Genomic DNA, 26957 nt, shown 5'->3' with positions numbered 1-26957 from the left:
CTTACTGTACCCTCACCCTGCATTAAAGTAAAGTGATGTCATCAGTTACCAGACAGTTCTACTTATTCTAATACTTCCCTTTCCATTCTTACTAATTATATCAACATACCCAAAGACTGTTTCTAAAAAATGTAATTATGTCAATATTTTTGTGAAAGTATGCTACCAGCAGTAATCTCTAAAATATTAATTCAAGTATTTGGTATTAAATATTGTGGTATATGATTTTGTCACCCAGTCCTAACATTTATGAAGTCCTGTTGAGGTGATTTCAAAATATCGAGATATATCCTGGGTCACGATATAGCCTTAAAATATTGCAATATTATTTTAAGGCCATATCACTTAGGCCTAATTGCTACAGTTTGGGGTATAAAACTTGATAACAATATGTTAGCCTAAACTTTTTTTTTTCTTACATGTCACATAGAAAAAGAATTGTGAAGACAACACGGATATACTGAGCAGAATATTAAGTAGTTGATCAATGAGCTGGTCAGTGCTCTCTGGTGGACAAACTATGCATCAGTGACATAAGATTTGGCATTTCTGTACAGTCATTTCTTATTGCTTATTGATCATCAATTACGCTGATATTTACCGGATATACTTGCCCCAGTGGTTTATCAGTCTGGTTCTAGATATGTTTTTTAAATCCTGCAAGAATTCAGGCCATAAAGACCACTCGCTGTTATTGCTATAATTTAGATGAAAACCTTGGATCTCCTAAATCAAGGCCCCGTTCTTCCCCTTGTGAAGCACATACTCACCTTAAGCCAATGTAATCAAGACCTATAGAAAGGATAATTCATATCACTTATGTATGAATGTCATTTAACCTCAAGGAACATTATCAACACACTGGGAACCCCCCTAACAATCAGTCCCAGAACATGCAGAGATAATGATGTTGAAGGAATGTTTCGCTGACTTGCGCCTGCACATAATCCTGCTAAATATGCTGTACCCATCCAGCAGCCTCTAATCCTCTCATGCAGACGTGAGTACCCTGATTTAAGCATTTCACACCAAGAAACGGAAAGATTTGACTCGTAATGTGTCTGATTTTTTCGTCCCTGCCGGTCACACGTTGTGGTCACTCTATTTCTCCCGCTGCATTCTTTGTCGAAGAGGGCATACGCTACAATTACCCTCGGCTGACCCCCGGCAGCGCTTAAAACACCAAGCAAAGCTATGGTTAAGATATCAGGCTACACATTTTCAAGTCCTGTGACAATAAACTGAGAGGAGATGGAATACTTGAAACGTTGCCTCCACTGAAACTTGCCCGATAAAAGACGGTCCTGGACCAACAGTCAGATCCAGTCAAAACATGCACCCCGTACAACACAAACACAGTAACAAAACATGGTCAAATGCCTGTCATTGCACAGATGATTACACGGACATTTAGATGAGTAAAGACACCCTCAGGGGCCACTGGAACTGTCTGTTTATCTCCTCCCACTGCTACACCAACTCACCAAGGAGTTGGTGTATGCAGAAACATCCAGCACCATGTCAATTACAGTCTATTTACGGTGGGCAGAGTTCGATGGAGTCATCTTTAACTCTGTCCCTCTGGATTCAACCCAGTGGGCCTGAAATCCGAGCTCAAGTAGCTGGCTGCCCCACCGCACAATTGTCGGCTTCCTGCCCAGCACCGGTAAAAGCAGAACCAGCCCCGAACCAGAGTGCCATGACCCACACCCACAGCTCACTGAGCGCTCAGCAACAGGCAGGGAAGTGTGCTGACAAGGGAAACATTCCCTTGGACATGAGTGGAGCCAGAGACTAGGCCCGGGTCTGGAGCCAATGTTGCTAAATATTCCACAAAACCAGAAATTTCCTTTTTTTTCCCACCCTCCTTCCCTTCTTGAGCTTTTTATTCTGCCAGAGCTGAAGCCTGGTATCGATTAGAGTGCTGAAATCTCTCAGATAGCAAAACAAGAACGACAGTAACGACCATAATTGTAGAAAATGTTCATATCTGAGTGTTAATGTGGCGTGTTTGAAAAGACCCTTCCATTCAGCGGCGATTAAACTTATACTGTCACTACATTACACACATAAAGCTTCCCAACAACATTACTCTTGTTCTCTGTCAACTCTATTTCTCTTCCACATGCCATTTGGGAAGATAAGATTTCTAGAACAGCTTTTTTTTTTCCAGTTTCTTCTTCTCCGACAAGATTCAGTGGCGATGGATAGCATGTATCCAGTATCATGACTATGGGGTGACAAGTAGCTGAACATATACATTACAGTGACAGTTTGCCTCCAAATCAAATGTACGTATTTTTCTCTTACCTGTAGTCCTATTTGTCAATCTAGAGTGTTTTGGTGTGAGTTGCTGAGTTTCCCGAAAACATCGGCAGTACAGATGTCAGACTTCTCTCAAATCTAAGGGAACTAGGTAACACTCAGGTTGTGGTGCACTTAACTCAACAGCGATGTCTCTTTTCCGGAGTCATGACTCGGTTAGTCAAGATAATCCACATACCTCGCGGTGAGCAGTTTCATGCCGGAACTAATTTCTCTCTGCGGAACTACACCGTTGGAGGACTCCGTTTGTCAGTTTGTGTGATTTCTTCCTGGTGTCGTTCATCTGCATTTCCTCTTCGCGTGTCCTCTGGGTTCCAGCTTTGGTTTCGCTGTCACTGTCTGGTTTGTTCTTGGTTTTGTATTCTTAGTTTCTTTCTTGGATTCTCTTTCACCTGTCTTATTGTTGCAATGCTTTCATTTCCCACATTTAGATCTTTGAGATTCCAGCTTTGCCAATAAAACTCACCTTCTAACCTCACCTTCCTCGCCTTCTTGCCATACACTATCAGTATCGCCGTGCAGAAGCACCAGAACCACCTCACTAGCCAACTGAGGCTAAGCTGAGGAGGAAACAATTTATGTTTACATTCAGTGCCGTCACAAGTACAAGCATATCATCCATAAGTAAATGCACTCTTCCTACTGCACGTGGAAACTGAGTTTTATAAAATGTATTATTTCATTATATCCGTGAGCAGGCAGACATCTCTATGTCCGATATCCCCAAAACTCGAGAACTCACACCAAAACAATCTAGCTGGATAAATTGCACAAATCTGTGTTTTTGATTTTGGGGTGAACTGTCCCTTTAATGCTTGAATAATTTCACCAAGCTTTTAAACACTTAATTCCAACATTTAAGGAGCAGACCTGTAACTATTTATAGGGATTAGAGATAGAGGGCTGAGCAATCTTAACAACACTACTTGACTACTTTGGGGGGGAGAGTTATCCTCACAGCACAGTGAGAGTGAGTCATGTTTGTTTAGAGAGCTCTCTGCTCTCCTCCATGTGGTTGGCAGTAGCTGATCGCCGCGGGCTGACCAGGAGCCTTTACATTTGCTGGAGAATTTATGATCAGGTGGTTTCAGGTTTGTTTCCAAGTCTCGTAAATACCACGCCAGTGCTACTGATGGAGGAGTTACTTTACCTCATTACCTCAGCAGGTGCCCCGCCAGTTATATCACCAACAGTCCAAAACAAACTGAGTGGGAATGTTATTTATGTCATAACACACGTATGTTGGTACAGTGTTTGTTACTGCAAATACTGTGTTTACTGTTTACGTCCAGCCTGAGAGCCAGTCTGTTTCTTCTACAACAAACTGTCATTGTCTTGCCAAACATGTTGAGCGTTACTGAGCCCACCGACGTACACTCAGACTGGCCTGGGTTAGGGTTGGGGTTCTCTGTAATTCCTCCAGACAGCTGGACTCAATTACTCCCACAAGAGAGCACTTTGTGAGGGATGGGTTTAAGGTAGGGTTTTCAACCCTCTACTTCCAGAGCACTTGTGTGCAGACACTCCCAAAACATTCATTTGAACTGGCTCAAAAGGCCTCTGCCACGAGATGCCTAAATTTGAAGACGTTGCTGGGATTGAAAAGGTGAAAAGATGACGACACACTGATGCAATAACAAATTATTACGTAAACCAAATGCTGCCCCCTCTGACCTCCTGTCACTCAATCGAAAATGTAATTATCATGCTGGCACAAAGACTTTTTGTCTAGGACGATCTTGATTGAACGCAGCCTCAAGCATGGCAGACATCATATTTAGGGTGCACTCAAATGCGGCCAGTGGCCTTTCAAGCAGCTCCATGTTCACTGAGCTTATTAGTGTGGATGGATATGAGGAGCGACAAGCCACTGAGGCAAACACCTCTCTCTCGACGGCAGCCGAGCTTCAGACCTGTCACCAGTCAGCTCGACGGCTGCTGCTGCACCTCGCACTGCTTCCCCTCACATCTGATAGCATTCCCTTGACTACAGAAACTGACCCTAACAAGAAACAAACAGTAGAGATAGTAACGAGTAGTAACTAGAGATAAACTGTGTATAATGAAAGATAAGCTGCTGAGGCTATGTGTCAATATGTCTTTAAACCAAATGAATATGCAACATCTAGTCTCACATTGTGGCTGAATAAAAAGAGACAGAGACTTACCAGTCCAGCGATAGGTGTGGGCAGCCTGTTTACCCTCCTGATGGTTCCAGGCTTGATCTTGTTGATCAGACTGTGAGCAACAGAAAGAGAGAGAGAACATCAGGGAGAGGCAGGGGGCAAGTGAAAGCACTTGGGCATTGGCTAGACAGGCCCGACTGGCGACGAGCGAACAAAAAGTGTTGCAAAGTCTCCGTGTTGTGTGTTTACGACTTTGTTTAATGGTGGCCACCTGGCTTCAGTTTAGTAAATGGCCAGTGCTGCACAATGATGTAAACACACCAAATCCTATGGTCCTAAAACATGCCTCCTTCTCCCAAAACAACCCCAAACAAACTCGATTCACCACATATCAGAAAATGCTCCAAAAAAGTAGTGTTTTTTTGATAGATGGTGATATGTTTATGGTGTTATTCAAAGGCTATTGAAAGCGAAAGAGGTAGAAAAAAAACCCAAACATTTATTATTACAAAGTAAGTGAATAACTAATATACAGGTCTTCTATTATAATGACAGTAATAATACCTCAGTGTTGAAATACTCTCTAAACTTATGGAGAAATTAGCTAAATAAACTCTGTGTAGGCAACTAACGATTATTTACCAATTCTTTTTTTTTTAATTATTAACCTTTGGTCTATAATATACATAACACATAAGATCAGAAAACAGTGACAAATGCATGTCAAAATTCTCTAGAACTCAAGCCAACATTACTGAATCTCTTACTCTGTCCATTCAAAAGTTCAAAACCTTAATTTCATTAATTTAGTATAATGCAAGACGAGAAACAGCAGTCAAGTCTCAAGTCCTGAGCTGGAAAAGTCAAATATCTGGCATTTTGGCTTTAAAAAAACTCAAATAATTTACTTAAATGATTTGAGTTTTTACTATCGCACACTATCTTAAGATAGTATGCGCAGAATGGCTCCTTTCAAAATGTTATTTGGATTATAATGACTGATACACGAGTGAGTAAACAGTCTTTAATGAGCTAGCTGAATTGGAATGCGTTATTGGTTGGGTTAATTCAGCGGTTTAGTTTTTCTCTAATGTATCCCAACAGCCCTGTCAGATGAGCTCCAGTACCTCTCGACATCACCTGTAATGCTCTGAATGTGTTCATTTGAACTGACTCTTAACTGAATCCTCTGCACCGCCACCACTTGGAGACATTTCCACCATTCATACATTACTTTTAGCTCTGTCATGATTATTTCTAATACTTAAATCAAACTATTTCCACTGCTTCTGATACTTTTTACTTTCCACTTAAGCTACTTTTACTACTTGAACAACAATCTATCAACAACTTTTTTTTAAATGTAATACTTTTTTTACTTGACGATTTCAAATACGTTAGATCACTGTTCTTGAATCCTGGTCCTGCTGCTCCCTGACCTGCATGTTGTAGGTGTTTACCCGCCCAAACATGCCTGATTCAAATGAATAGGTCGTCAGCAGAGCTTGATGACAACTGATCATTTCAATGAGGTGTCGTGAAGCAGGGACACATGTAAACATGCAGGAAAGCTGACTGACAGTATGTGGTGATGGTAAGCAGACACAAATTAGTCGAGCATCTCTTCAATCTTTCCACTAAGCTCTTGGCAACTGCAGAGTTAGACGACTACCTGCAGATACAAGAAGGCCTGGTTGGGTTTAATCGATATCTTTTTTTTTATAAATCGGACAGATGTTTGTATGTAAAATCTCAAACTGCAAATATTCCACAGACCCCTTGAGAACTCAACAGACTTTTGCAGTGTGTGTCCTCAGCAAACAGACTGGGGGTGGATAGGGTGGGGTGTAAAAGACTTTGATAGGGTGACAATAGATTAACACGGCGACTGCAAAAGGCATTTGTGTCTAAGTTAGTCATTAAGCAGTGAAACAATGGAAAGCTGTAATGATTTGATCAGATAGGACGCACCGCAAGCCAAGTAGGATACAAACATTCCTTTCCAAACAGTCGTGATAACCACAACACAATGGGAAAGGAGGCTTCTAGGTGAAAGCGATGTAATCGGTCTTCCTCTTCCTCATGCTGAGAAAACACCGACAGCTCTCTGAATGAGGGTGTCTCCGTTGTTTCTCGGGGAGCGAGTAAACGGTGGAGTCAGGCTCAAATCAGCAGAAAGAGGGGCTTCTTCTTTGAACCCATGCCAATAGAGGTTTGGAAGATTCTGCATGGGCTGCTGGTAATTACAGCTTCCTGCTGATTCGTGCAAATCACATCAGTGTGTCCATCCGATCGGGACTGCCCACATATACTTGTGTATCACTCGCACACACACACATACACACGTCTGTGATCTGAGAAAAGCCACAACTCCACAACTCTTAGAGGAGCAGTGGGTGAATCAATGCAAAAGCCAATCCTGCGAGGATAAATTTGTTCCTCTAACTCATCAAAACTCTTGATGCGCAAATGAGAAAGCAGGGTGCTCTTGCTCTCCGATGTGGTCTGAGCTGGAGGCTTTCCATTCACTACACGGCTTCTCACAGCTTTCATTAGAGCGAGGATGGCACTCTGCCCGTCCGCAGATCTGTAACATCTGTCTGACAGACAACACAACTCCTCTTGAAATAGATCACAATTCATATTCTCAAACAAAAGCTCTGGAAATAACTACATAATACAGCCTCTATTGTGCTGCCTCCAAACACTGGCTCACTTCATGCGGCTGACAAACAAACAGTGACCCGGCGGGGGGTCCGCCTGGGAAATATCAGTAACACTTACGTGGGAGTGCAGACCTGGAGGAGAGCAGACGGCTTTCATATGAATGAGTGGCTTAAGAGAGGTGCCTGGGAAAGGCTGAGTACTTACTCACACAGCAGAACGCCATTCTCCAACGCCGATCGGAAGTCGTTGCTCCCAAATTTTTTCTTAGTTACTGCCTGGAAAAAAAGGGATACAAAAACAGTGAGTGAGAGGGGTTGGGTGAGGAGTGGAGGCGTGGGTTTTTGTGTGTGTGTGTGTGTTTGTGGTTGGGCGGGGAGGCTGGAGAAGAAAGGTAGGATGTTGAGAACAGTAGCAGAGGAAGTCAGAGGTATTTCCTCCTGAGTTCCTTCAGTGTCTCTGGGACAGAGTTAGTCCCAGAGAATAGTTCTTCAGGTATTCCTCCGGAGCTCTCTCGGGTGGCTCTGCTATTCTCACTTCAGCGCTAGAACCTGCTGATGAACGGGAGAAGCTGTGTTAAAACTGTGCTGGAGCCAGGCTGCCCAAGCCACAGGGCGATGGCAGCATCTGGAGCGCCGAGGGGAACACAGCGCTGTGTTACAGCCTCATGCCTTTCCCATGATCTCAAACCACCACTGCAGGAACACCAAGAGTCATTATGCAGGCGAACATCAACCGGCTGCATGCATGACGTGCAGCCTCTCACACTTGCACATGTACAGTACACACACACACACACACACAACCAAACAAAGTCATTTAGTGGAGCCTTTCATATAGAAATCTGTATTTCCTCTACCAGCTACACTAGTCTCTACTTTTCGTGTTTTCATGTAAAACTGCAACTTTGTTATGAGTTATCAAGTTCGTGCCGACGGCCACTCCTTAGCAGAGCTTCCTGTTCCCCCGTCAATGACTTGGCCAGTCAGTGCCTGAGCTGCCAAATGTAACACAAATGTTTACATTACAAAACACTTAGAGCGTAGACTTCTACCAGTTCTGCACAATCCACTTTATTCCTTCTCATAGAAAATGTTTAATCTGCATCTGTACGTTTATCAAAACACATGATGATGGACAACTACACATGGATGAATACGACGCTTGAGCTGTAGTTAGTGCAGTACTTCAAAAGTAAATAGAACCGTGGTTAAAAATGTCTTGCAATGTCGACAAAACTTGAGATATTTTTTTTTGAGATATCGTGCTAAATGATCCTTTAACAGCCAAACAAACAAACTCAGCAGAAAACCTCAACCCTTATAGACTGAGCTTAAGACTACACCGACCGCCACATTGTAATCACATTCCTTGCAGAATCATCTTGATAAAAGCTGCTGTGGGTGGATGTGAACTACTGTATTTTACGAGTTGATAATCATGCCATTTTATCATTTTGGAGGCTGCAAGTTGTGAATTGTGTTGCAATATGATGAAAAGTTTTTCTAGTATTTTTTTCTGCCCCATTTATATCAATGAGGGTTGGCCAAGAAACAGTAATACATTTATGCATGATGCAGTAGAGCGCAACAGCACCGCAAACTACACTACTTAAGGACTGTTGAAGTCGACAGCATTAGTCTTGGGCGGGTGTATCTACTAAACCGGCAACTGAGTGTAGGTCATGAAACATGAAACACTCCACTGACCTCCACCACCTTTATCTTTTGGTATCTGTGAAATTCCAGCGGATACACAGAGCCGATAATATTGCTTTTATTGACAGCACTTGCCAACTTCAATACAGAAAGTGGCTCCTTGCACCCTGGAAGCTGGTTTACAATTCACCAATAAACACTCGAAGAAGAAGAGAAGGAGAAGAAGAATATGTGATATTAAATCGTCTACTTTGCTCTCTATGTCTGAGCCTTTCTTACCCTCCGGTGTGAATAAACTACAGGTTGGGAACTTCTCCATATCATGCTTCCCTAAAAATCACAATACAGTAATGTGTATGGTTTTAAGTCTGCGGGGAAATTTACATACTAAGTTACCAATAAGACAGATGTACAGTTTGGTAAAACAGCTGCATTATCCAAAATGACGAACAAGTCAAATGGGTCTCAGCGACCAAAACCGGTCAGAAGTGCGGCGACTCAAGGCTTTTGTCCCTTTTCCTTTACGGGAGAAAGGGACTGACAATTACTGTCACGGCTAAGTACAGGCCTTCGTTTCGAGGAGAGCAGGGGAAACTGGAGCAATTGGACTGACTGGATGATGCCATTATTACTTTCAAACAAAGCCGTGTTACACCTCAGACCACACCCTAGGTAACCCAAGGTGGCCAAAGCCTCAAATACCCATCATTCCAATTGAATTAGACCACGTTGTAATACAAAAGATTAAAGTCTTCACACAGCGCTTGGCTGCAGCCTTTCTGTGTTTGCACAAAGCGATCGAGCTTCTGTTGGGAAATACTTGTTTTGTTTACTAAACATAGAGAGATTTGGCCTCCACCTCCTTCATTGACAAAAACACAATCATAAGCAGACAGTGGCAACACACAAAACGAGAACACAGACACACGCACACAGGAAGCTGTAGAAACAACACACAGCAAACAAACATCACAGTACAGCGTGCAATCAGCCAGGCGATGCAGCTGGCATATGAAATCCTGACCCCTACTGTTCTGTAGGGTGTATGTGGGGGCAGCAGCTGGGATTCATGTACAAACAAACAATACAGGTGGAAACTGCTTCTGTTCCTGTTGTGTGACTGGTTACTTGTTTTGGGTGTGTAGATCAGGTGCAGCACGGTCTATGGAAGGCTACAGCCAGGCATTGACCAGTCTTGCTGAGAGAAGAGGACTGCTAAAGGGATTATTCTGTGTCCTCCATATAACCAATGCCTTAATGTTAGGGCCAGTCATGTATGCTTTGAAAGTGCAACCGGTATTCAAAAGCAGGAACAACTGCAGTGAGTGTTGAAAGTTACAGCCCATTTGACCAGCATGTGAACAGAATGACACGACTGTACGATACATACGTCACATAATGTGACGATTTTCACACATTCATCTCCGCCGGGTGAGATGATGATGATAACCTTTGTTGATAACACAGCACTATCACAATTAAGTAGCTTTGGCAATTTTCACTTTAATTTAACATCTGATGAAATTATATATCAAAAATTTCAAATAGACCAAGAAAAGTCACAGAGGACATGACAGTGCCCTTAATGGTAGCTATGGGCCAAGAGGAACAGCTCGTTTCCCTGAATAACATGTAGAGCTGTTTTAATATTATCAGTGGTAACTGTATCGGAAAATGCCTCCGATACAGCCTAAAACGCTTGAATCGATATCATTGAATACACGGGTCTCCGTGCTGATCACATACACCATCATTTATTTCTTAGAAACGTTATGCTGCTGGGAAGCAGCAGTACACCTGTACGCAACGTAACAGATTTAATGTAATTTTCCACTGTGTTTGTGTGACAGAACCAACAGTGAGGGCAAGACTGTTGCTTTGTGAGAGGCCACTGTCCCAGATGGCATTTCAACATTTATAAGCAGGATATCACTGGATATTTTTGAGGAGATATCACAAAAATGTTAAGCCGTGACAAAACCAAATATTTTTTACAGGACTTTGGGAGAGGTTTTAGTCGTGTCTGTGTTGACAGACCCAGGTAACAGCATGACAGCGGGGCAAAGTGGCTGCTAAGCTAGAGACCACTGTTTGAGATGACCTTCAACACTTGTAAGCGCGAAACAACAGGATATATTTTAAGACGGCGACAGGACAATTTCCAGCAGTGTTTGTGGACCCAGGTAACAGAATGACAGCTGGGCATGATGGCTGCTAAGCAAAAAACAAACAAAACATTCTTCAAGACATGTGCTACTGAATGCTTTTAAGGAGACATCAGGAACTTTTTGGGGTGTATTGCAGCAATAAACTGGATTCTGGGACAATTTTCGCTGTGTTTGTGGAGACACAACCAGGTAAGCCACATGATCGTTTCCCAACCAACTGTTTTTTGTACCTAAACAGACCGCAATCACGGTGTTGTCACAAAAATAAAATTGATAATTGAACTGAAAGAAAAGTAAAATTGCAACATAAACAAGCCTCAGCATGTCTGTGGTTTGCAGAAATGTACGTTGCCAACATTTATTCTGGCGATTGGGTTGGCTGGAAACAGCACAATAGTTTGAATTCCCTGCTTCTTTACTTAAGGCGTTTGTATCTTTGATGTTTTCTCCCCCGAGATCACACACTGTCTTATCAGAGTTACATCAGCCTAATGGAATGAATGGGATTTTGAAGATATTATCTCCTTGACGATGTGTGGAGGGTGGGACTCGCCCTGGCACTGAACCTGGCAATAAGCTGGCTGTAACAGAATATTTTTCCCGTCTCTATCGTCATCATTAGAGGTATTAACTCCCCTTAGCTGGAGCCTGCTGTGCCCTCTCCCTCTCCCTCTCCCTCTCTCTCGCTCTCCCTCTCTCCTGTTGAACCTGCCATGTGGGATAATAAGTCTAATCTGCAACAACATACTGCTACTCTGATTTAACAGGGAGATTTAAGGCAGGGGCAGAGATTTCAAAAACAGCTTGCCTTCCTGCAAACCCACCCTCGCTCGCTCCCCTCAAGAATGCGCTGCCGAACGTGTGGAAGAACCGAGTCTCATGACGACTTTCCTCCCACATTATAGACAGAAGTGTGGTCCTCAGAGTTCATTAAAGTATTCTCATGTATGCGTGAAATTAATTATGAGTATTGCAGCGAACCGAGGATAGTGTGGTCGAACCCAAATAATCCGAGGAATCCAGGAGTCTCTGTGTCCGTGACCATAGCCATTGTTTATTCATGCAGAGCACTGAGGCAAATCAATGTGTGGATGCAGCCCCCCACCACTAATTGTTCCTAAAATTCTTTGTTCCGTCTGCAGAGGACATGGGTATGGGTTATCACAGGGCAGCTGGGACATTATCCAAATATTCCAGGGATCAGACTCAAGAAAAATACACTACTTTGGAAGTCATTAGTCTCGACGGCGTCAACATATCAGAATAATAGAACTACAGGGACGTGCGAATTGCGGGTGAATGGCTTCTTGTGTGAGGTCCCGCTTCACATGAGTACATCCGAATGGCCACGTCCCAGTTTCTAATTGCTCAACAGTCAATCAAAACAGTCCATATCGCAGAATTGTGCTACAGTTCAGTAATGATCAGTCCAGTCACACAGCTCCTGGTCTGAAAAACAACACAGTGACATAAGTCACAGTTCACGAGTGTTGGCTCCAGGACTGCCATAGGTTACTGAATAACACGGAGAAAAACCTAACAACTAGAATGGCACTCTGTAGAGCGCATACTCCGCCAGGACCCAACAGTCTCATTATGTGCCCACTCATACAGTATACCAGCCATCTGAAAACCCCCCGATATTTTTCATCAAGATCCATTGATCATTCCCAGAGAATTACATGCAACATAGAGAAAGTGAGAAAAAAAGTCCTGGATCCAGCCCTCCATATCCAGATCTATTCCATCCAGAGGTCTATTCTGGGCTGGGACTCATTCTCTATTCAAGTTTTGTGGACATCTGATCAGTAGTTTTTGTGTAATCTTGCTGACAAACCAACCAACCAACAAATGCACACAGGTGAAAACATAACCTCCTTGGCAGAGGTGAAAAAAAAAGGTTAAAAAAAAAAAATTAAGGTTTTAAGATATCCAGATATTATCAGAGGTGATTGCAGGACTCACAGTGTATGAAAATTAAATATTTTTTGCCTCGATCGTATTAACCCTGATGAATTTTTTCTAGCAAAGATGCCAAACTTTGTCTGGTTCCAGCCTCTCAATCATGCCGTCTTCCTCTGTTCTACGTCACTGTGAAATGAACATCACTGAGGTCTGGACCAAGTGAACAAAGCTAACAATCTGAGGAGTTCACCTCAGGCTCTGGGATTTTAATCTATTTTGAGAAAATAATCAGGAGGTTGATTGATGATGGAAATGACTGTTGACTGCAGCCCTTAATCCAAGCATGCACAACGTCAGTCACCAAAAATGTGGCATTGTGTTGCATTGTTTCCCCAACAAAGTACACCAAATCTTAAAGGAGGTCGGAGTTGGGTCAGAGTTACATGACAGCGGCAACCGGATAAGTAACAAAACTTCAAATAATCCGCAGGATAAAGTTACCTTTGATTCCAGAGTGTGTGAGGAACACAATACAGGCGGCCGCGCACAAAAACAGGCGAGTCAAATCAAAACCTGAGCTGAAACCTGGCCTGCTGTGTTGTTACATGACCTCGCAGCCGACCAATGGCTGAAGAGAAAACCTGTTTTAAGAGGCATTCTAAGTATTCTGGGTTACACCTTCCTGAGTGGAGGCTCTTTGAGAAAACAAATTCTTGTTCATCACAACACAAAAGAGGAGACAGAAAAGAAACTGGCACCATGTGTCTGACTCTGTCTGCTTGTTATTTGTTAACAAAACAACTCGTGTTTGCTAAATCATCATCTGTGAAACCAGAAGAAGCTCTGAAAGAGACTTAATGAGCACATATTAGATAATGTACTGCAGACTAACTGTAATGATTCTTAACAGACTGTTTGTGTCACGGATGGCCGGCCATACGCACCATCTCCTGACCTGTAAGTCGCGCATGCACACACTTGCCACTTGCTCTCGATCGTCACGACAGTCACACTTGCAGCCTCTCTATTGAATTAACAAGGACCTCTATTATTCTAGCAGGCCCTCTGGTTGTAGGACGCGGCGCCCTGTGCTGACAGCTGGCCAGCTCCGAGGGGGCTATGTTCACAGCCATGGCAGCTAATGCAGGAATGCGTCCGTGTGACAGGCTCCAGACCATTTAGTCTAGTTTTTAACAATACCACCAACCTTGCCATGCACACACAGCCTCTGTTTAAAGTCCTGTGAAGCCAAGCAGCTTGCTAATCATTCAGTGGCACAATCCAATAGCCACAAACGCTTTCTCTTTGAAGGGAAACTGTTCGCCCCGCGCCAGAACTTGGTCTCTGATTGCTGTTGTTTTCCACCCATGCCAAACCTCTCACACCCACCCAGTTAAAGTAACACTCCCCTTGACTGTACCTTCACCTATTCAGCTTGTTCAGGTTCCTGCTCACCCTCCCTAATCCTGCCCCCACTGCACCCCACGAGCCTGGGCCACTACAATGGGCCAGTGTGCAAGTGTGAGAGACACTGATGTCACATCACAAGCATTCAGATTCACCCCTCACGAAATTAGAACAATATTGGTTTAGTTACAACCGTGCAGCAGCTCCACAGGCACCCTGCTGGGTGGAGAATTTGCAGGACGGGGAAAACATCATTTTTAGCCACTTGTAACAAGAACAAGAAGGAATGAGTCTGGCCAGAGGAGGGACGGAAACTTAAGATAATTTAACATTTTGGAAATAAAAAGGGGCTGTTGGTAGTTGCTTTGCACTCTATTCCACAGCAAAGGAATCTGAAATCTCTGATTTTTGAAGTATGGCTGCTTTTTCAGTCCTGCATTCACTTCAAGTTCAATATTCTGCGTACGGCTACGAGTATTCTATTTCACACCACGTGTAATAAACTGGGTGGAAACCACACTCCCATTACATGTTATTAACACGGGTCGACCTCTGTTTACAATATGTGTGGCGTACGAGAGCTCGGATCAGCCGTAGTTCGAGTTGTGCTGACTTACTCTGCTGATTTTCACACCACACGCTCTCAAACTGGCACCCCATGGGTAACATCAAAAACTGATGAGCAGGTCTGGGCAAGACATGACAAAGGAGGCACCCAGCAAATAATAATAATGAAGGGGGCCACACACATATAGATCACAGAGGCTGTTGCTGATGCTTGGACTCCTTTAATAGACAGATTCTACCTTAAAGGTGAGGTCAGAGGTTACACATGGCTCCATGCATCAGCTGGTCCGGGTTACTATTAGCTGAAACCTGAAGCAACCTATTAGAAAACTCATCTTACACCTTTAAAGGCTCGAGCCAGTCCTCCCTCAACTCAGAGAAGCCAGATCCACATGAAAACACCACTTTGTTCTGGTGATCACAAGCAGTTACCATCCTGAAACCACCTTATCTGTTATTTTCACGAGTTAAATCCCCGCACAGTGACTGAAGTTTATAAATGTTTTTTTTTTTCTTTTTCACTCACCTCTATCCACCTCTGCGCCTCCGAGTAGGCTTCGTCACAGCTGACAGCGGACTGCTCACGCCACTCCATCACACTAACTTATTATCCGAGCTGCACCGGTGGGGCCAAATCGGTTCCTAATGGCCCGCGTTTAAAAAAAAAAAAAAAAAAAACGTCCAATGACATGAAGTGTGTGTGTGTGGTCCAGTGCAAACAGACACAGTGAACTCACTCCCAAAAGAACAAGTCAAGCAGTCTAGAAAAACTTGTAATCACACTCCTCATTCATGAAAAATGCGCCCTATTGTTCCTTTGCACCAGCTCATCACTGGATGAATGCAAGGTGTAACAGTATCGCGGTCTCCTTGCATCACTTGCTGCTCCTGCTGCTTACCTGTGCTTTCATCCGACACACCTGAGGGGTGAGTTTCTTTTCGCTATCTTCACGCGCCGCTCGAGTCGACGCTCCACCTATAAGGAAAGCTGCGAGCTTCAAAGTCGACCCTGGTCCTGAGGCACTGACAGACTGAGAGACCCTCTTCTCTCGACTTTAAGCGTTGTGAGCTGAAGGCTGTGGCAGGAGGGTTTCCAAAGCGGGGTCCGAGGACCACCCACGGGTCCCACCGAGCGGCTTCCAGGTGAACATGAAAGCTGGAGTTCCCTGTTTTTTTTTTTTTTTCCCCACCTCCCTGGAAGGTTTGTGTTGGAGTTCTCACTGCTGCTCCTACAGTGATGTGCGCCGTGGTGTATTTCTGCTCGGAACCAGGAACAACAATGTGCTCACATTACAATTTCCCCAGGACGGAAAAGTATGAATTTAAGGTCTTCAGACCAGCGAGCGGCAAACATTAATGTCAGAAAGTTTGGAGTCACTTGAAGGAATTCAAGCTGGCTGTTAGAACCAATCTCATTCCTGCAGCGCCACGCAGCGGTGATGAGGGCGCACTGCAGGGTCCGAAAAACACACTTGTCACTTACAGTAGATTCAAAGTAAACCTGTGACCATCCACCAAAATATAGCCTAATGCATTGCTATAGATCCAATCACCATAACGTGAAGGACTGAGATTTACGTCCCCGTCGACATCAGTTTTTTCGGAGAATGCTGCAACACTGTTTTCCTGTGAAACTCCAGAAATATTTTGTGGGCTACCAAACTTTACCTGATATTCCATCCGGCAATGAGTAGATAAGGGCCGAATTTACCTTTTTGGATTCACTGTTCCTTTAAAATAAGCACAACCTTACCTTAATGGGTTGGTGTAATATAAGGAGCCTTTCTGCATAAAGAATACCTTTACTTTTAATACTTCAAAGATAATTTGCTGACAACAGTGGAATAAAATCTTGAAGACGTGCCTTCTCTTGTAATGGAACATTTTTCTATCCGAGGGAGCTTCTACAGAGGTGCACCTCCAGTGCAGCACACATGGTTGGCTTTGAATTCACACAGTTGGGAAAACCTGATCAGTTAGTAAAAGTCAACCTTTTTTTGTCAAATGTCATGAGGTCTGAGACTGAGAAACAAACTCATGATATATGGGGTGTTTGCAGTAAATTGGATTTGATCACTGAGATTGCCATGAGAAAGGTTTACCACAGTAGTGTTGGCTGTGAAGAAACGGGGGGACAATGAGTCAGCTACCCCTTTAGCTTCTCCTCTTCTTCTTGGGGTTTCATTAACAAGCAATCCAACTGCAGACAAAAGGTTTTGGTGAACGTTGCAGCTCCTGTCTGAGCAACATCCTCTTCAGGCTTAATTAGAGACATTTCACAACGAGAACCATATTTCAGTTTACCTCTGTGTTGATTCTGAGACACACAAAGGCAAACAAGTATCCATGTGCAGAATAATTGCAAAGAGGTGCTCTGACTCTTGTTGTAGAAGCCTCAGACAAAAAGTAGACTTTTGAGTTTTATAGTCAGGCTTCATTAGTCTGTGTTACACAAGTGATTACGTTCCAGCTTTTTTAGTATAAAGTTCCCTCTTTGGCCCATTGCCCTCCATCCCAGCTAGAAACACAGTCTGAGGAAATTTGTCTTAAAAAGACTACATATGGGATATATTCACTGAGCTGGATTCACTGGGATGATTACTTCAAGAAGTCCAAGTTTAAATGTCCATATGGGAACCAACTTATTGTTTGTATATTTTAACTATTAAGAAAACATTAAAAACCATTGTATATTGTTTGAAATATATTTCTGGATTGAGTGGCATATGAATGAAATTTCTGTAAAATTAGGATGATGTTTGCAACTTTTAGATCAGGTTCCTGGTTGCACTGAAATCAGTAGCTTTTTCCTTTCCATGAGTGTCTGACTTTTTAAAAAACATTTATTTTAGTATTTATTAAATATTAATGAGATTCTACACCAATGTGCCAAAATATTGTTTTAAATTCTCATCAGTAGGCCTGATAAAGTTGTATACATCTAACAATAAACCTGTCAAAGTCGAATTTACACAAAGTTAAAACAGATGAAATGTTCAACTAAGATGTTTGTGTTTCAGAATAATCCAAAGAGAATGTTTAATAAATTTGCCTTTTATTTGACAGAATTCAATTCTTCTTACAAAAATGTAGGCACCTTCCACACGGATGTACAGTCTGCACTCATTTGGCCTCACTTACAGGAGACATGTTTATTTTTTTGAGAAGCTTTTCGTTACATTACACAACAGCATTAGGCCTGTCTGTTTTTTTCAAAGCTCTGACTCAAATTAAAGCCTTGCAAAAAAATGTTTCTTCAGCTCGTTTTGACCATGATGTTAGACATATGATCAAAAACAAATCACTACATAGAGTAAGTTTCATTGAACCCAGAGTAGAAAAGCAGTTGAGTTCCCTCAGTGACGCGGAAGATGTCAAATTTCTTTCTTGATTGACAGCCAAACTTGCCATGTGAACAAACTTTAGTGCAGTGGAGTTACAGATGCTTTAGCTGTGGGGAAGATTTTGATCTTAACAAGAAACACTTTTAGTTGCACAGCAGCACTTTAATTCCCTTAGAATTTCATCCAACTTGTAGCAAGTGATGTATGACAACAAAGGAGCATTTCTTTAGGACGATATCCCTGACATTTTATTATATTCCCCACATCACTTGCAGAAAATGATTATTTTCCAATGAAATCAGCACTTGCGAATGTTTGGCAGTCATATTTCCTTTGTCTCCTGGGGTCACGGGGGATTTTCATCAGTATGAATCTTTGGAGAGGGCAATGAGGGTGAAACGAAGCTCCTGAGGGTCGCGAGCCATGAAGATCTTACAAACTTTTACAGCATCCTGCAGGGCAATGGAACACATCAGGAAAATTATGAATTAAACTTCAGCTTGAGAAGATATTATTATTTTTGTTTTATTATTGTGATGTCTTACCTCGAAGAAAGTGTCTGCTGAAGTTTTTCCGTGGACGATGGGGAAAGGCTTGCGGCCGTCTAGGGAAAACAAATACAGTTTTCTTCAAATCACAGCTAAATGCGAAAACAGAGGTTTACCCTCAGCAATGTCACACATACTACTAAATATATTCTAAACATCAGCACACGTCAGAAAGAATGAACTCACCCAGTTCATATAACTGTCCTCCGACATTCACAAAAGCTATAAAATGCAGATTCACTTTCTCATCTAAACTTGGAGCCTGTAATAGACAAGACACACAGAGTAAATTCTGTTGAGTTAAACAAATTATTTTAGATTACAGAGTTCAACGCAAAACTAGTGGTGTTATCCTCAGACAACACAGATCAATACCAACCTCAGTCTGTCCCTCCTGTGCACTGGATTCATGTGTGACACGTATACTCTGAAATAGAAAGAAGGAGAAGAAGCCATTAGTTTGTATTGTAAACACTGGTCCCCAGTAATTTTTACTTCACAGCAATTTTAACAAGCTCTTACACCTTTGGAATTTTTCATTCAACACATTATTATAACATTATTACGTGACAAGGACAGCTACAGAGTTGTCTCATAAAACTGTAAATGCTTGTTCATACGAAACAGAGGATTCTTCTTAACTGTGTCTTCACTACACAAGAAAAGTAGCCATTAAGATATTGGTGAGGGAGTTGTGACACTGACAGAGGTCTTGGGCCAAAACATTTTTTTCATCCAATCTCCTCTCTGATTACAATAATAGGCAGGTGTCCCGTGTGCACAAAGCCTTTGTGAAGAACCTGCCAAACACAAATAGCTATTGTAGTCCTTCACTCATGTGACCAACTCTGACCGCTTCATCAACACGTATCTGAGCAAAGATTTTCTTTTCAGCATTTTCTAACCTCATCTTTTTCCAGGAAGGTGGCCCTTTCCTCTGGGGTCATTTTAGAGGTTTGTTCAAGAAACTTCTTCAGAGCAGAATCAGACTCTGAGGAGAGAAAAGGACAGCAAACCGTAAACCCTTGAAAAGTCTCTGCAAGCTTGGTAAAGTTTTCTAGGAGGGGACAGGAAGAATGCATTTGGTTTTAGAGCTGGGTGACACACTGATACTATAATAAAAGATTTTATAATATACTGTATTGTGTATACAGTATATGGACATACTAATAACATAGTGTTGCAATGTTTATTCACAAATTTTCAGCCTTGCATTCACAACCTTCTTAAGTTCTAACTCAGTTATGAACATGGGAACCTTTCACATTTCAACCACTGCGTATGAAATGAACGGAGTGAGTACTCACCAAATTCCAGGTGTGCCTTGTTGTTTGCCACTGCATGAATTAATCCTATTGTTCCACAGGCGTTTCCAATAGTTTGCTTAATGAAGTAGACGTCAGGAGAGACCTCCTGTGGCTGACCCTTGAGTTTCTCTTCCTCCTCCTGCTTGAATGTCTCATACTGGACAGATTATGTACAGAATTCATCAGTTAAAACACAATGTGTAGACCTCCATTGTGGTTCATGAACATGCCGTTAAATCATTTTACATCAAATGTGTTGCAAAAAACAATAACGCTACCTTCTCTGTCACTGGGAAAAGTAGAAGCACAGCACACACTGGTCTTGGGACCATGTTGAGAAGCTCTGGATCCAGTCCATACACGTCTCCAAATTGCCAGGTTTGCCTCATTCCCAAACAATTGACAAACTACACAAAAGCCCAGAATAAATGTGCATGCATTCAAAAACATCAAGCAAACCTAGCATCGCCTGGCAAACAAAGCTATACTCAAAGTTGTTGTTGATGTTTAAGCTGTCTTCTGGATCAGTGAGTTTAACACTTTCACGTTCATCTGACCTGCTCTGTATTGACTCAAGGGCTGCGATGTGTTTATTGAAATAATTGGAAATGTACCAATCGAACTCTGCCTCCATGTTTCCTCATGATTGGGGTCAGATGACATCATTCCTACGAACTTGTGTATGTCCTCTAGGGTGTTATCCATCAGATGAACGGCCCTTGCATTTACACAGTGAGGTTGTCTGAAATGATCAAACCTCTTGACATTCTTAAAATTGGGCAGTAATTAGTCGGTAATTATCTGTGACTGGCATTTAATTTGTTTGATGTTTGAATCTCTGATCTGAGACAGCCTACACTTAGACAAACAGCTACATCATGCTGCTGCTGTAATGCTTGTGTTGGGTTGTTAACGGGCCTGTTTGTGTTCGTCACAGTCGGACTTGTGTCGTCTTTAGTTCTACCGTTACATTGGATGTGGCGTCGCCGCTGGATAGGCCCTGCACCTCTGCAAGTCACTCTGCCGCTGATAACATAGGCCCATATGGTATTCAGTTGAATCAGAAGAAAATACTTACCTTATTCATAACCTGAAATGACAAGACACAAATAAACACATTATTCAACCTGCTGTTGGGTTTTGCAAAGCAGTCACACCGGCTTCAGCTTTTGTTCTCTCTGCTAGCTACAAGTTAGCTATCCCTCACATGCTTGCGAATGAATGACTTCGACAAACCACATAGTTTAAATAGAATTGATAACACATACTTCGGGATTTGACTCCAGGGGCAGCCATCGTGGACAGTCCATTTTGACGGGCAGTCAATCGCTATTTTCCTTTCAACCGAGAGCTGAAACTGATTTACCAAAATCTGCTTGACAGCTGGAAATCGCTTCCGCGTCTGGAAAGTGCACCTTAAAATGAACGTCATGCGTAGGGGTGCTTGCGTCTTCATAAACCATAAACACACCATACTCAGTAGATTAAGACATGTTGACAGGAACATTACATATATTCTTCAGTTGAGCAAAATAGTCTCTTACCTATACAGTAGTCTCATGGTTCTTTATCTGCAAAATTAAGGATTTTTAAATGCATTGTCCACACCGCCAGGCCAGCAGTGGACCATTCCAAGGACCGTGGGCGTGTTTCAGCGATTCCCAGAGATGGCAGTTGTTCATTTCGTTTGGTATGTCAGTAGTGGTCGTGTTTCTAGCCTCTGTTGTTTTGGAATTCATTTTGCAGAGTAATAAGATTTTTTATTTATTTTTTTTTTTTAAATAAACGCTTCCGCAAAATCAGCTACGGTTCCTACAAAGCGTGGACTAGCCCAAATATACTCGCCAGACGAGCGGGGGCGCTGTTGGTCTTTATTAACTTTGGGGGCTTTCACCCTTTAAAAACTTGAAGATCAAATCGATGGACTAATCAATACAGGGCAACATGCAGATTGGGATCTAAGCACGTTTGCTGTAATATTTAGTTAAAATGAGTTTTTGAAGGTTTAAGGCTGCGGTATTAATTATTCTGCGGTAGACATCAATGAACAGTGGGTGGCGGTATGTGTCTACGAGGGCTGCGAACCGTCTATAAACACAAATAAGGAGAAGAAGAAGAAGAAGACGACGAACTACAAACCAAAGAAGAAGAAGGCTACACTCAGGATGAGGAGTTATTAGCCCATAAACTAGCTTAATTTGACACTTGTTGGTTGTGTGTGTTCTATTTTTAAGAATACTACCAGTAATACATTAATTGGTCGTTGAAGGGATCTTAAAGGTCCAAAAACGAATCTACAACTTCCACTAGGTACATCACTGCTACAGCTGTTGAAGCTGCACCCTGGTTACCAGAGAAGATGCCAGCAGCGGAAGACTGTCATGGTGGGTCTCAGCTCGTTTTATGTGGCGGTACAGCGCTCCAGCAACGTTAGCTAGAATGTAACTAATGTTAGTTTCGGCTGGGCTTTCCACCATAGCACTGTAGCTAGCTATATCACCCCTGTTATCCTAGCTCGGTAGCTAACTCTAGGTGTAACGTTACCGAAGACTCTCTTAACTTGTTTGGTGTGTGTCTGAGCTGTATTACACCCCTAAACTCCAGCCAGACGTCCTCTGAGATGCTTATCCTGACCCGACCTTGACCTAACAGCTCCCAGCTGTCTCTCTCACATCACATATTCTTTCCCATTAAAGTATGTTTAGAGCACTCTGAAAAGTACTTTTTCACTTATGCAGTAGTCCTCCCCAAGACCTGGTGGTAGTACACTTTTAGTACAAACACTACTATGATCAAATGTCTTATCATTTTGGCTAAATTCCATATTTATAGGAGAAGTTTTACCAGGGTTAAACCCCAATTTAATATTTTTGGAAAAAGGAACTCCCCAGTACCTGCAAGTTTTTCCTCCAACATTGCAAACTAACTACATGTATGAACATTTGTTTTGTCATTGTATCCCTTTTCATTCTATAAACCTTTTCTTTTATATCTCATTTCCTATGTTGGCTCTGTTTATTAATATCCTCTGGCATCTTCATCCATTCCTGTTCTGGGGCTGTGTTAAACTTAGTCTGTCTTCAGGTCAAAGAAGACTGTTGACATGCCACTGATACATGTACACTCATACTTGAAAGTGTTTTTGTCTCGAAATGACAGCAAGGAGGTTTCATAATTACTGCGGTCATATTCACGTGACACAGTCACATGTTGGCATTGAGAAACCAGTAGTGTGATTATAATATCAAAACAGAATGAGATAAAAAGTGAGAAATGAATCGCCTCACTTTTGTGCTTCAGGTGTCAACAAAGTTGTGGACAACATCAGCAGGTTTTCTCCAGATCTGTTGGCTGATGCAGTGAGTATTTTCTTTCTCTGTGGGTGCACGTGTCCCCATGCATGCCGAAAACAAGTTACAAAAAGGTATCTTTTTGTCTGTGTCTGATGTGCTTCATTCCTTTTTTTTTTTAAATTGCCCTCAGACAGACACTAAAGAGCAGCAACCAAGAACATTTACAAAAAACATTTATCATTATTATTGTTATTATTATGAAGTGTTCAGCAAAGTACTTATGATTAATATTTAGGGAAGAGATATGGAAGAAACGCCTGACATTACGTTGTCATTGGTGACAATATTGTATAATGTTGTGTGCTTACCATGTGCACGGAGTTAATTTCTTAAATGACATTTCTAACACACCAACACGTCTTTTGAGATTTCACACAGCAAGTAGTTATTGTGAAGCAAACCCCTCTGTGGTTTTAACAACTGGATGTTAAATACAACATAATGGTGTTCATTGTAGGGCTATTAGCAACTGCACTATGCACAAGCTGCACAGGATGTGGTGTTGTTGCCATAGAGTTTATTCTGTAGTTGTGATAACTAATCGTATAATCTCCACAGTGTCAGCACATTCTGTCCTATCTTCAAGGGCAGACTAGAGGAGTAGATTCAGCTGAAATTTCTGATGTGAGTCAATATTTCCTTAGACTATTTTTTTAACTGATAGTAACCCATCTTCACAAGTTCCTCTTTTTTATGACTTGTTTTGTTTTTCTTGTCTGGACAGAGTGTTCAGAGAGCTGGAGTCAGACTTGACAATGAGGCTCTACAGAATGTTATCAGATTTCTCTTGTTAACTTTCAGGTACGTTTCATCTTATTTTTTTTACTCAGAATATGATCTATTAAAATGGATTACTGGTGAATGTGTCTTCTCCTTGTCAGGCCATGTTTATTCCCTATCGATCCTACATGTTGATAGGTTTGGTCAGTCTAATGTATCTGCAAGTTGATGCCAAGCATGCACAGCTTTTATCCTGGATTATGGACCTGGCAAATAGTAATTATAGGAAAAGAAATAGCACATTGCTGTACTGTAAGATGTGATAGTTGACATGTGTATCACCAGGTCAGCTGGGCAGAGCAACAGCTCTGCAGACGACCTTGTGTCAAGGCTAGAAGAAGGCAGCAGCAAGTGGCCCAAAGCTTCCCTTCAGGTGTTACACAGGTTGTGGAGTGAACACGGTGCTTCAGTCCATGCTCAGCAGAAACTCCAGGCCACGCTCAGCATCAGCCAGGTATGTCCAAATGTCATACATTCGAGCAGTCTCACGCATTTTCAAATATTTTTTCAGTTACCTGACCACAGACTTTGTCGTGTAATTGTTGATTTGCTGTATCTTTCTAGTTAGTGGACATGCAGTGGAAGCTCGGCATGGCAGTGAGCTCCGACATCTGCCGATCTCTCAACTCACCATATGTGTCTCTGCTCCTGAAGGTCGTAGAGCCCTCTGGACAGATTTGTCAGAAGTCTTTTGAGATGACCGTTCCACAGTTCCAGGTCAGCATTTGTTGATGTGAATGCAGTCTTGTTGGTGTGAGTTATTATTGGTTCTGACGCTGAAATCGATTTTTTTTTTTTTTCTTTTCTTTTTTCTTTTGTCCCCTACAGAACTTTCACAAGCAGTTCAAGGAGATGGCAGCTGTTATGGAGACTGTATGATGGTTGCAACGACACCTAAGTGTTTGTCCCAGTGACACCCCTGTTTACACTTAACCAACAGAAGAACAGCTTTTTTTACAAAGCTGTTTGCCTGCTGGCTGTCCGAAAATGTGGATACAAATGACTGCAAATGTCATTTTTTTCGGCTTTGCTTTGCACTTCTATTTTTCCACGGACTCATAAACTCCTGAATGATTTACTTTTTGCATCTCCCTGTTGTTAAAAAAAGTTTAAAACACTTTTTACTCCCGTCAAGCAAAGTAAAGGCATCATGAAGTTAAGGACATGTATTGTACACTCCATTGCCAGTTTTATCAGGTACATTTAAAACCAGTGTAGTCTAACACATAAAGTCTGTGAAGAATTACGACTAAAATTCTCTGTAAGCACAATTACAGAAATATGCTTGTGCATTCTTTTCAACAGATTTATAAAGCTGTGCACATGTTTTAGAAATCGCAATCATTGTGGAAACAGATGCACGTCCAAAAGCTTAATTTCCACTCCCACATTTATCCATAAATAGTAGGAATGGCATTTAACATCCATTTGCATATCATTACTTCTGTCTGCTCCAACACTCACCTGTCAGTGAGAAGAACGGCAAGGAAGAAAAAGTACAACTGATTGCGTCACATTCGTGAGGTTCTCCAACAGCCCCCGAACAGCTGTCGTAAGGCTCGACCTTTTCGCTCGTCTGTGGCTATTTATAGCAGCCGAACATATAACTGAACCATCATCACGGTGATATCTCAATAATCATTATTTAACGTCAGAAGATGATTATGGTTAATCTATAAAGCTCATATTGAAACAGACTTTACAAAACGTTTTTGAAATTCAGGATCAAATGAAAAGATCTGTAACAGGGAGGTGATGCCTCCACTGTAACAAAAAAGACTGAAAAAATCATTGCTCGCAAATACTTAACATTATTTGATTAACATTTTAATAAAGGCTTTATAGACTGCAAAATAAGGTTATGTCTCTTCCTCATCATATCACCTACAGTTATCCGTAGAAAAACCTGTGTGTGCTGGTCTGAAGTCTGTGTAAATAGCAGTTTATGTGGGGGAAAAGAGGTCTTTCGTGCGAACACTGTTCAAAGTAAGGTGTGGCTTCAACTCTGTAGACATGTTCGATGACTTCGTTTGTGGTGATGTTGCACTTTATTACATTATAATACAGAGAGGTGTTTCTGCATTTAAGTCTCCTGCCCTCACTGCCATAAATGTGGTGGACAAAATAATAGATGCACCTGGCGGTATCATGCAATACAATTCAATGGCAACACAAACTGCAGAATGTCCGCCTTTTATAACCATCATGAATTATTTAGGATGTTTGGTTGTATTGGACTGCATTAGTTTTCTATCAGCCATAGTTGTGCCTCATTTGTCACAGTTTGCCAAACATTTAAATGGTTGAAATTCCTCATGGTTTGCACTAAACTTCAGTTTGCCATTGGTTTTGCACTTGCCCTGTTGCTTATGTTGCTGTATCTTATCTATCAAGGGTTAGCCATTGTGATTACCCCAATGTAGAACATCCTGTATGCTGTGTAGTTTTAGTCAGTGGCTAACACTCCCTGTATTTCCATAGACCTCATGCTGTCTGTCTATTTCTAAATGATGTAGATTTTCTGCTGCTGTTTTGTGTTTCCTACTTCAGTTGGTCCTCACATGGACGCCATTTAACAGCGATACAATAAATCATTATTTAATGTAAAAACGCTTGCTGTGGTTATTTGATCCCGTCTTCGAAACTCCGAGCACGTCGGAAGTAAAAGCAACTATACTCAAGCAACTGAATCCTGATTAGTGGCCCTGTTTTCCATCTACCTACTCTGTATGTGTTCACAGAGAAATAATTCACATGTACTTCCTGACAGTTTTAATATAATAGTGGCTCCTGATGTGAAGTTAT

The 26957-nt window shown here is 42.0% G+C and overlaps 3 protein-coding genes across 19 annotated transcripts in view; 1 reads left to right on the top strand and 2 right to left on the bottom strand.

The window, feature by feature from the left end:
* The window catches only part of lmo7a (LIM domain 7a), a 55163-nt gene extending 39193 nt beyond the window's left edge, over positions 1 to 15970 (bottom strand). For 4 of the 16 annotated variants that reach the window (XM_030428123.1, XM_030428125.1, XM_030428129.1 and 1 more), the window contains exons 1-3: positions 15347 to 15965; positions 7323 to 7393; positions 4494 to 4563 (exon numbers count right to left, since the gene is read on the bottom strand). In XM_030428123.1, the coding sequence (XP_030283983.1) occupies positions 4494 to 4563; positions 7323 to 7393; positions 15347 to 15415 (210 nt within the window). In that variant the 5' untranslated portion in view covers positions 15416 to 15965. Of the gene's footprint in view, positions 1 to 4493; positions 4564 to 7322; positions 7394 to 15346 lie in introns of all 16 variants that reach the window. The other 12 variants (XM_030428132.1, XM_030428127.1, XM_030428128.1 and 9 more) reach the window with 7 other exon arrangements.
* Positions 15971 to 17858: 1888 nt separating this feature from the next.
* On the bottom strand, positions 17859 to 21448 carry uchl3 (ubiquitin carboxyl-terminal esterase L3 (ubiquitin thiolesterase)). Its single transcript, XM_030428657.1, has 9 exons — positions 21288 to 21448; positions 21098 to 21109; positions 20298 to 20426; positions 20020 to 20176; positions 19618 to 19703; positions 19092 to 19139; positions 18899 to 18974; positions 18710 to 18768; positions 17859 to 18616 (listed from the first exon to the last, which is right to left on the bottom strand). The coding sequence occupies exons 1-9, from the start codon at positions 21327 to 21329 to the stop codon at positions 18527 to 18529; spliced, it is 699 nt and encodes a 232-aa protein (XP_030284517.1). The 5' UTR covers positions 21330 to 21448; the 3' UTR covers positions 17859 to 18526.
* A 492-nt stretch (positions 21449 to 21940) lies between these two features.
* On the top strand, positions 21941 to 26762 carry commd6 (COMM domain containing 6). 2 transcript variants are annotated; one of them, XM_030428659.1, is made up of 7 exons: positions 21941 to 22403; positions 23320 to 23378; positions 23931 to 23996; positions 24097 to 24173; positions 24438 to 24606; positions 24807 to 24869; positions 24981 to 26762. In XM_030428659.1, the coding sequence occupies exons 1-7, from the start codon at positions 22379 to 22381 to the stop codon at positions 25029 to 25031; spliced, it is 510 nt and encodes a 169-aa protein (XP_030284519.1). In that variant the 5' UTR covers positions 21941 to 22378; the 3' UTR covers positions 25032 to 26762. The 2 variants fall into 2 exon arrangements, with proteins under 2 accessions (XP_030284519.1, XP_030284518.1); XM_030428658.1 differs by having other exon boundaries at positions 21963 to 22403; positions 24717 to 24869.
* Positions 26763 to 26957: the final 195 nt, after the last annotated feature.

Source organism: Sparus aurata, chromosome 9 (genome assembly GCF_900880675.1).
Source record: "Sparus aurata chromosome 9, fSpaAur1.1, whole genome shotgun sequence".
Lineage (NCBI taxonomy): Eukaryota > Metazoa > Chordata > Actinopteri > Spariformes > Sparidae > Sparus > Sparus aurata.
The sequence above is the reverse complement of the archived record's forward strand: the minus strand, read 5'-3'. Positions and strand labels throughout refer to the sequence as shown.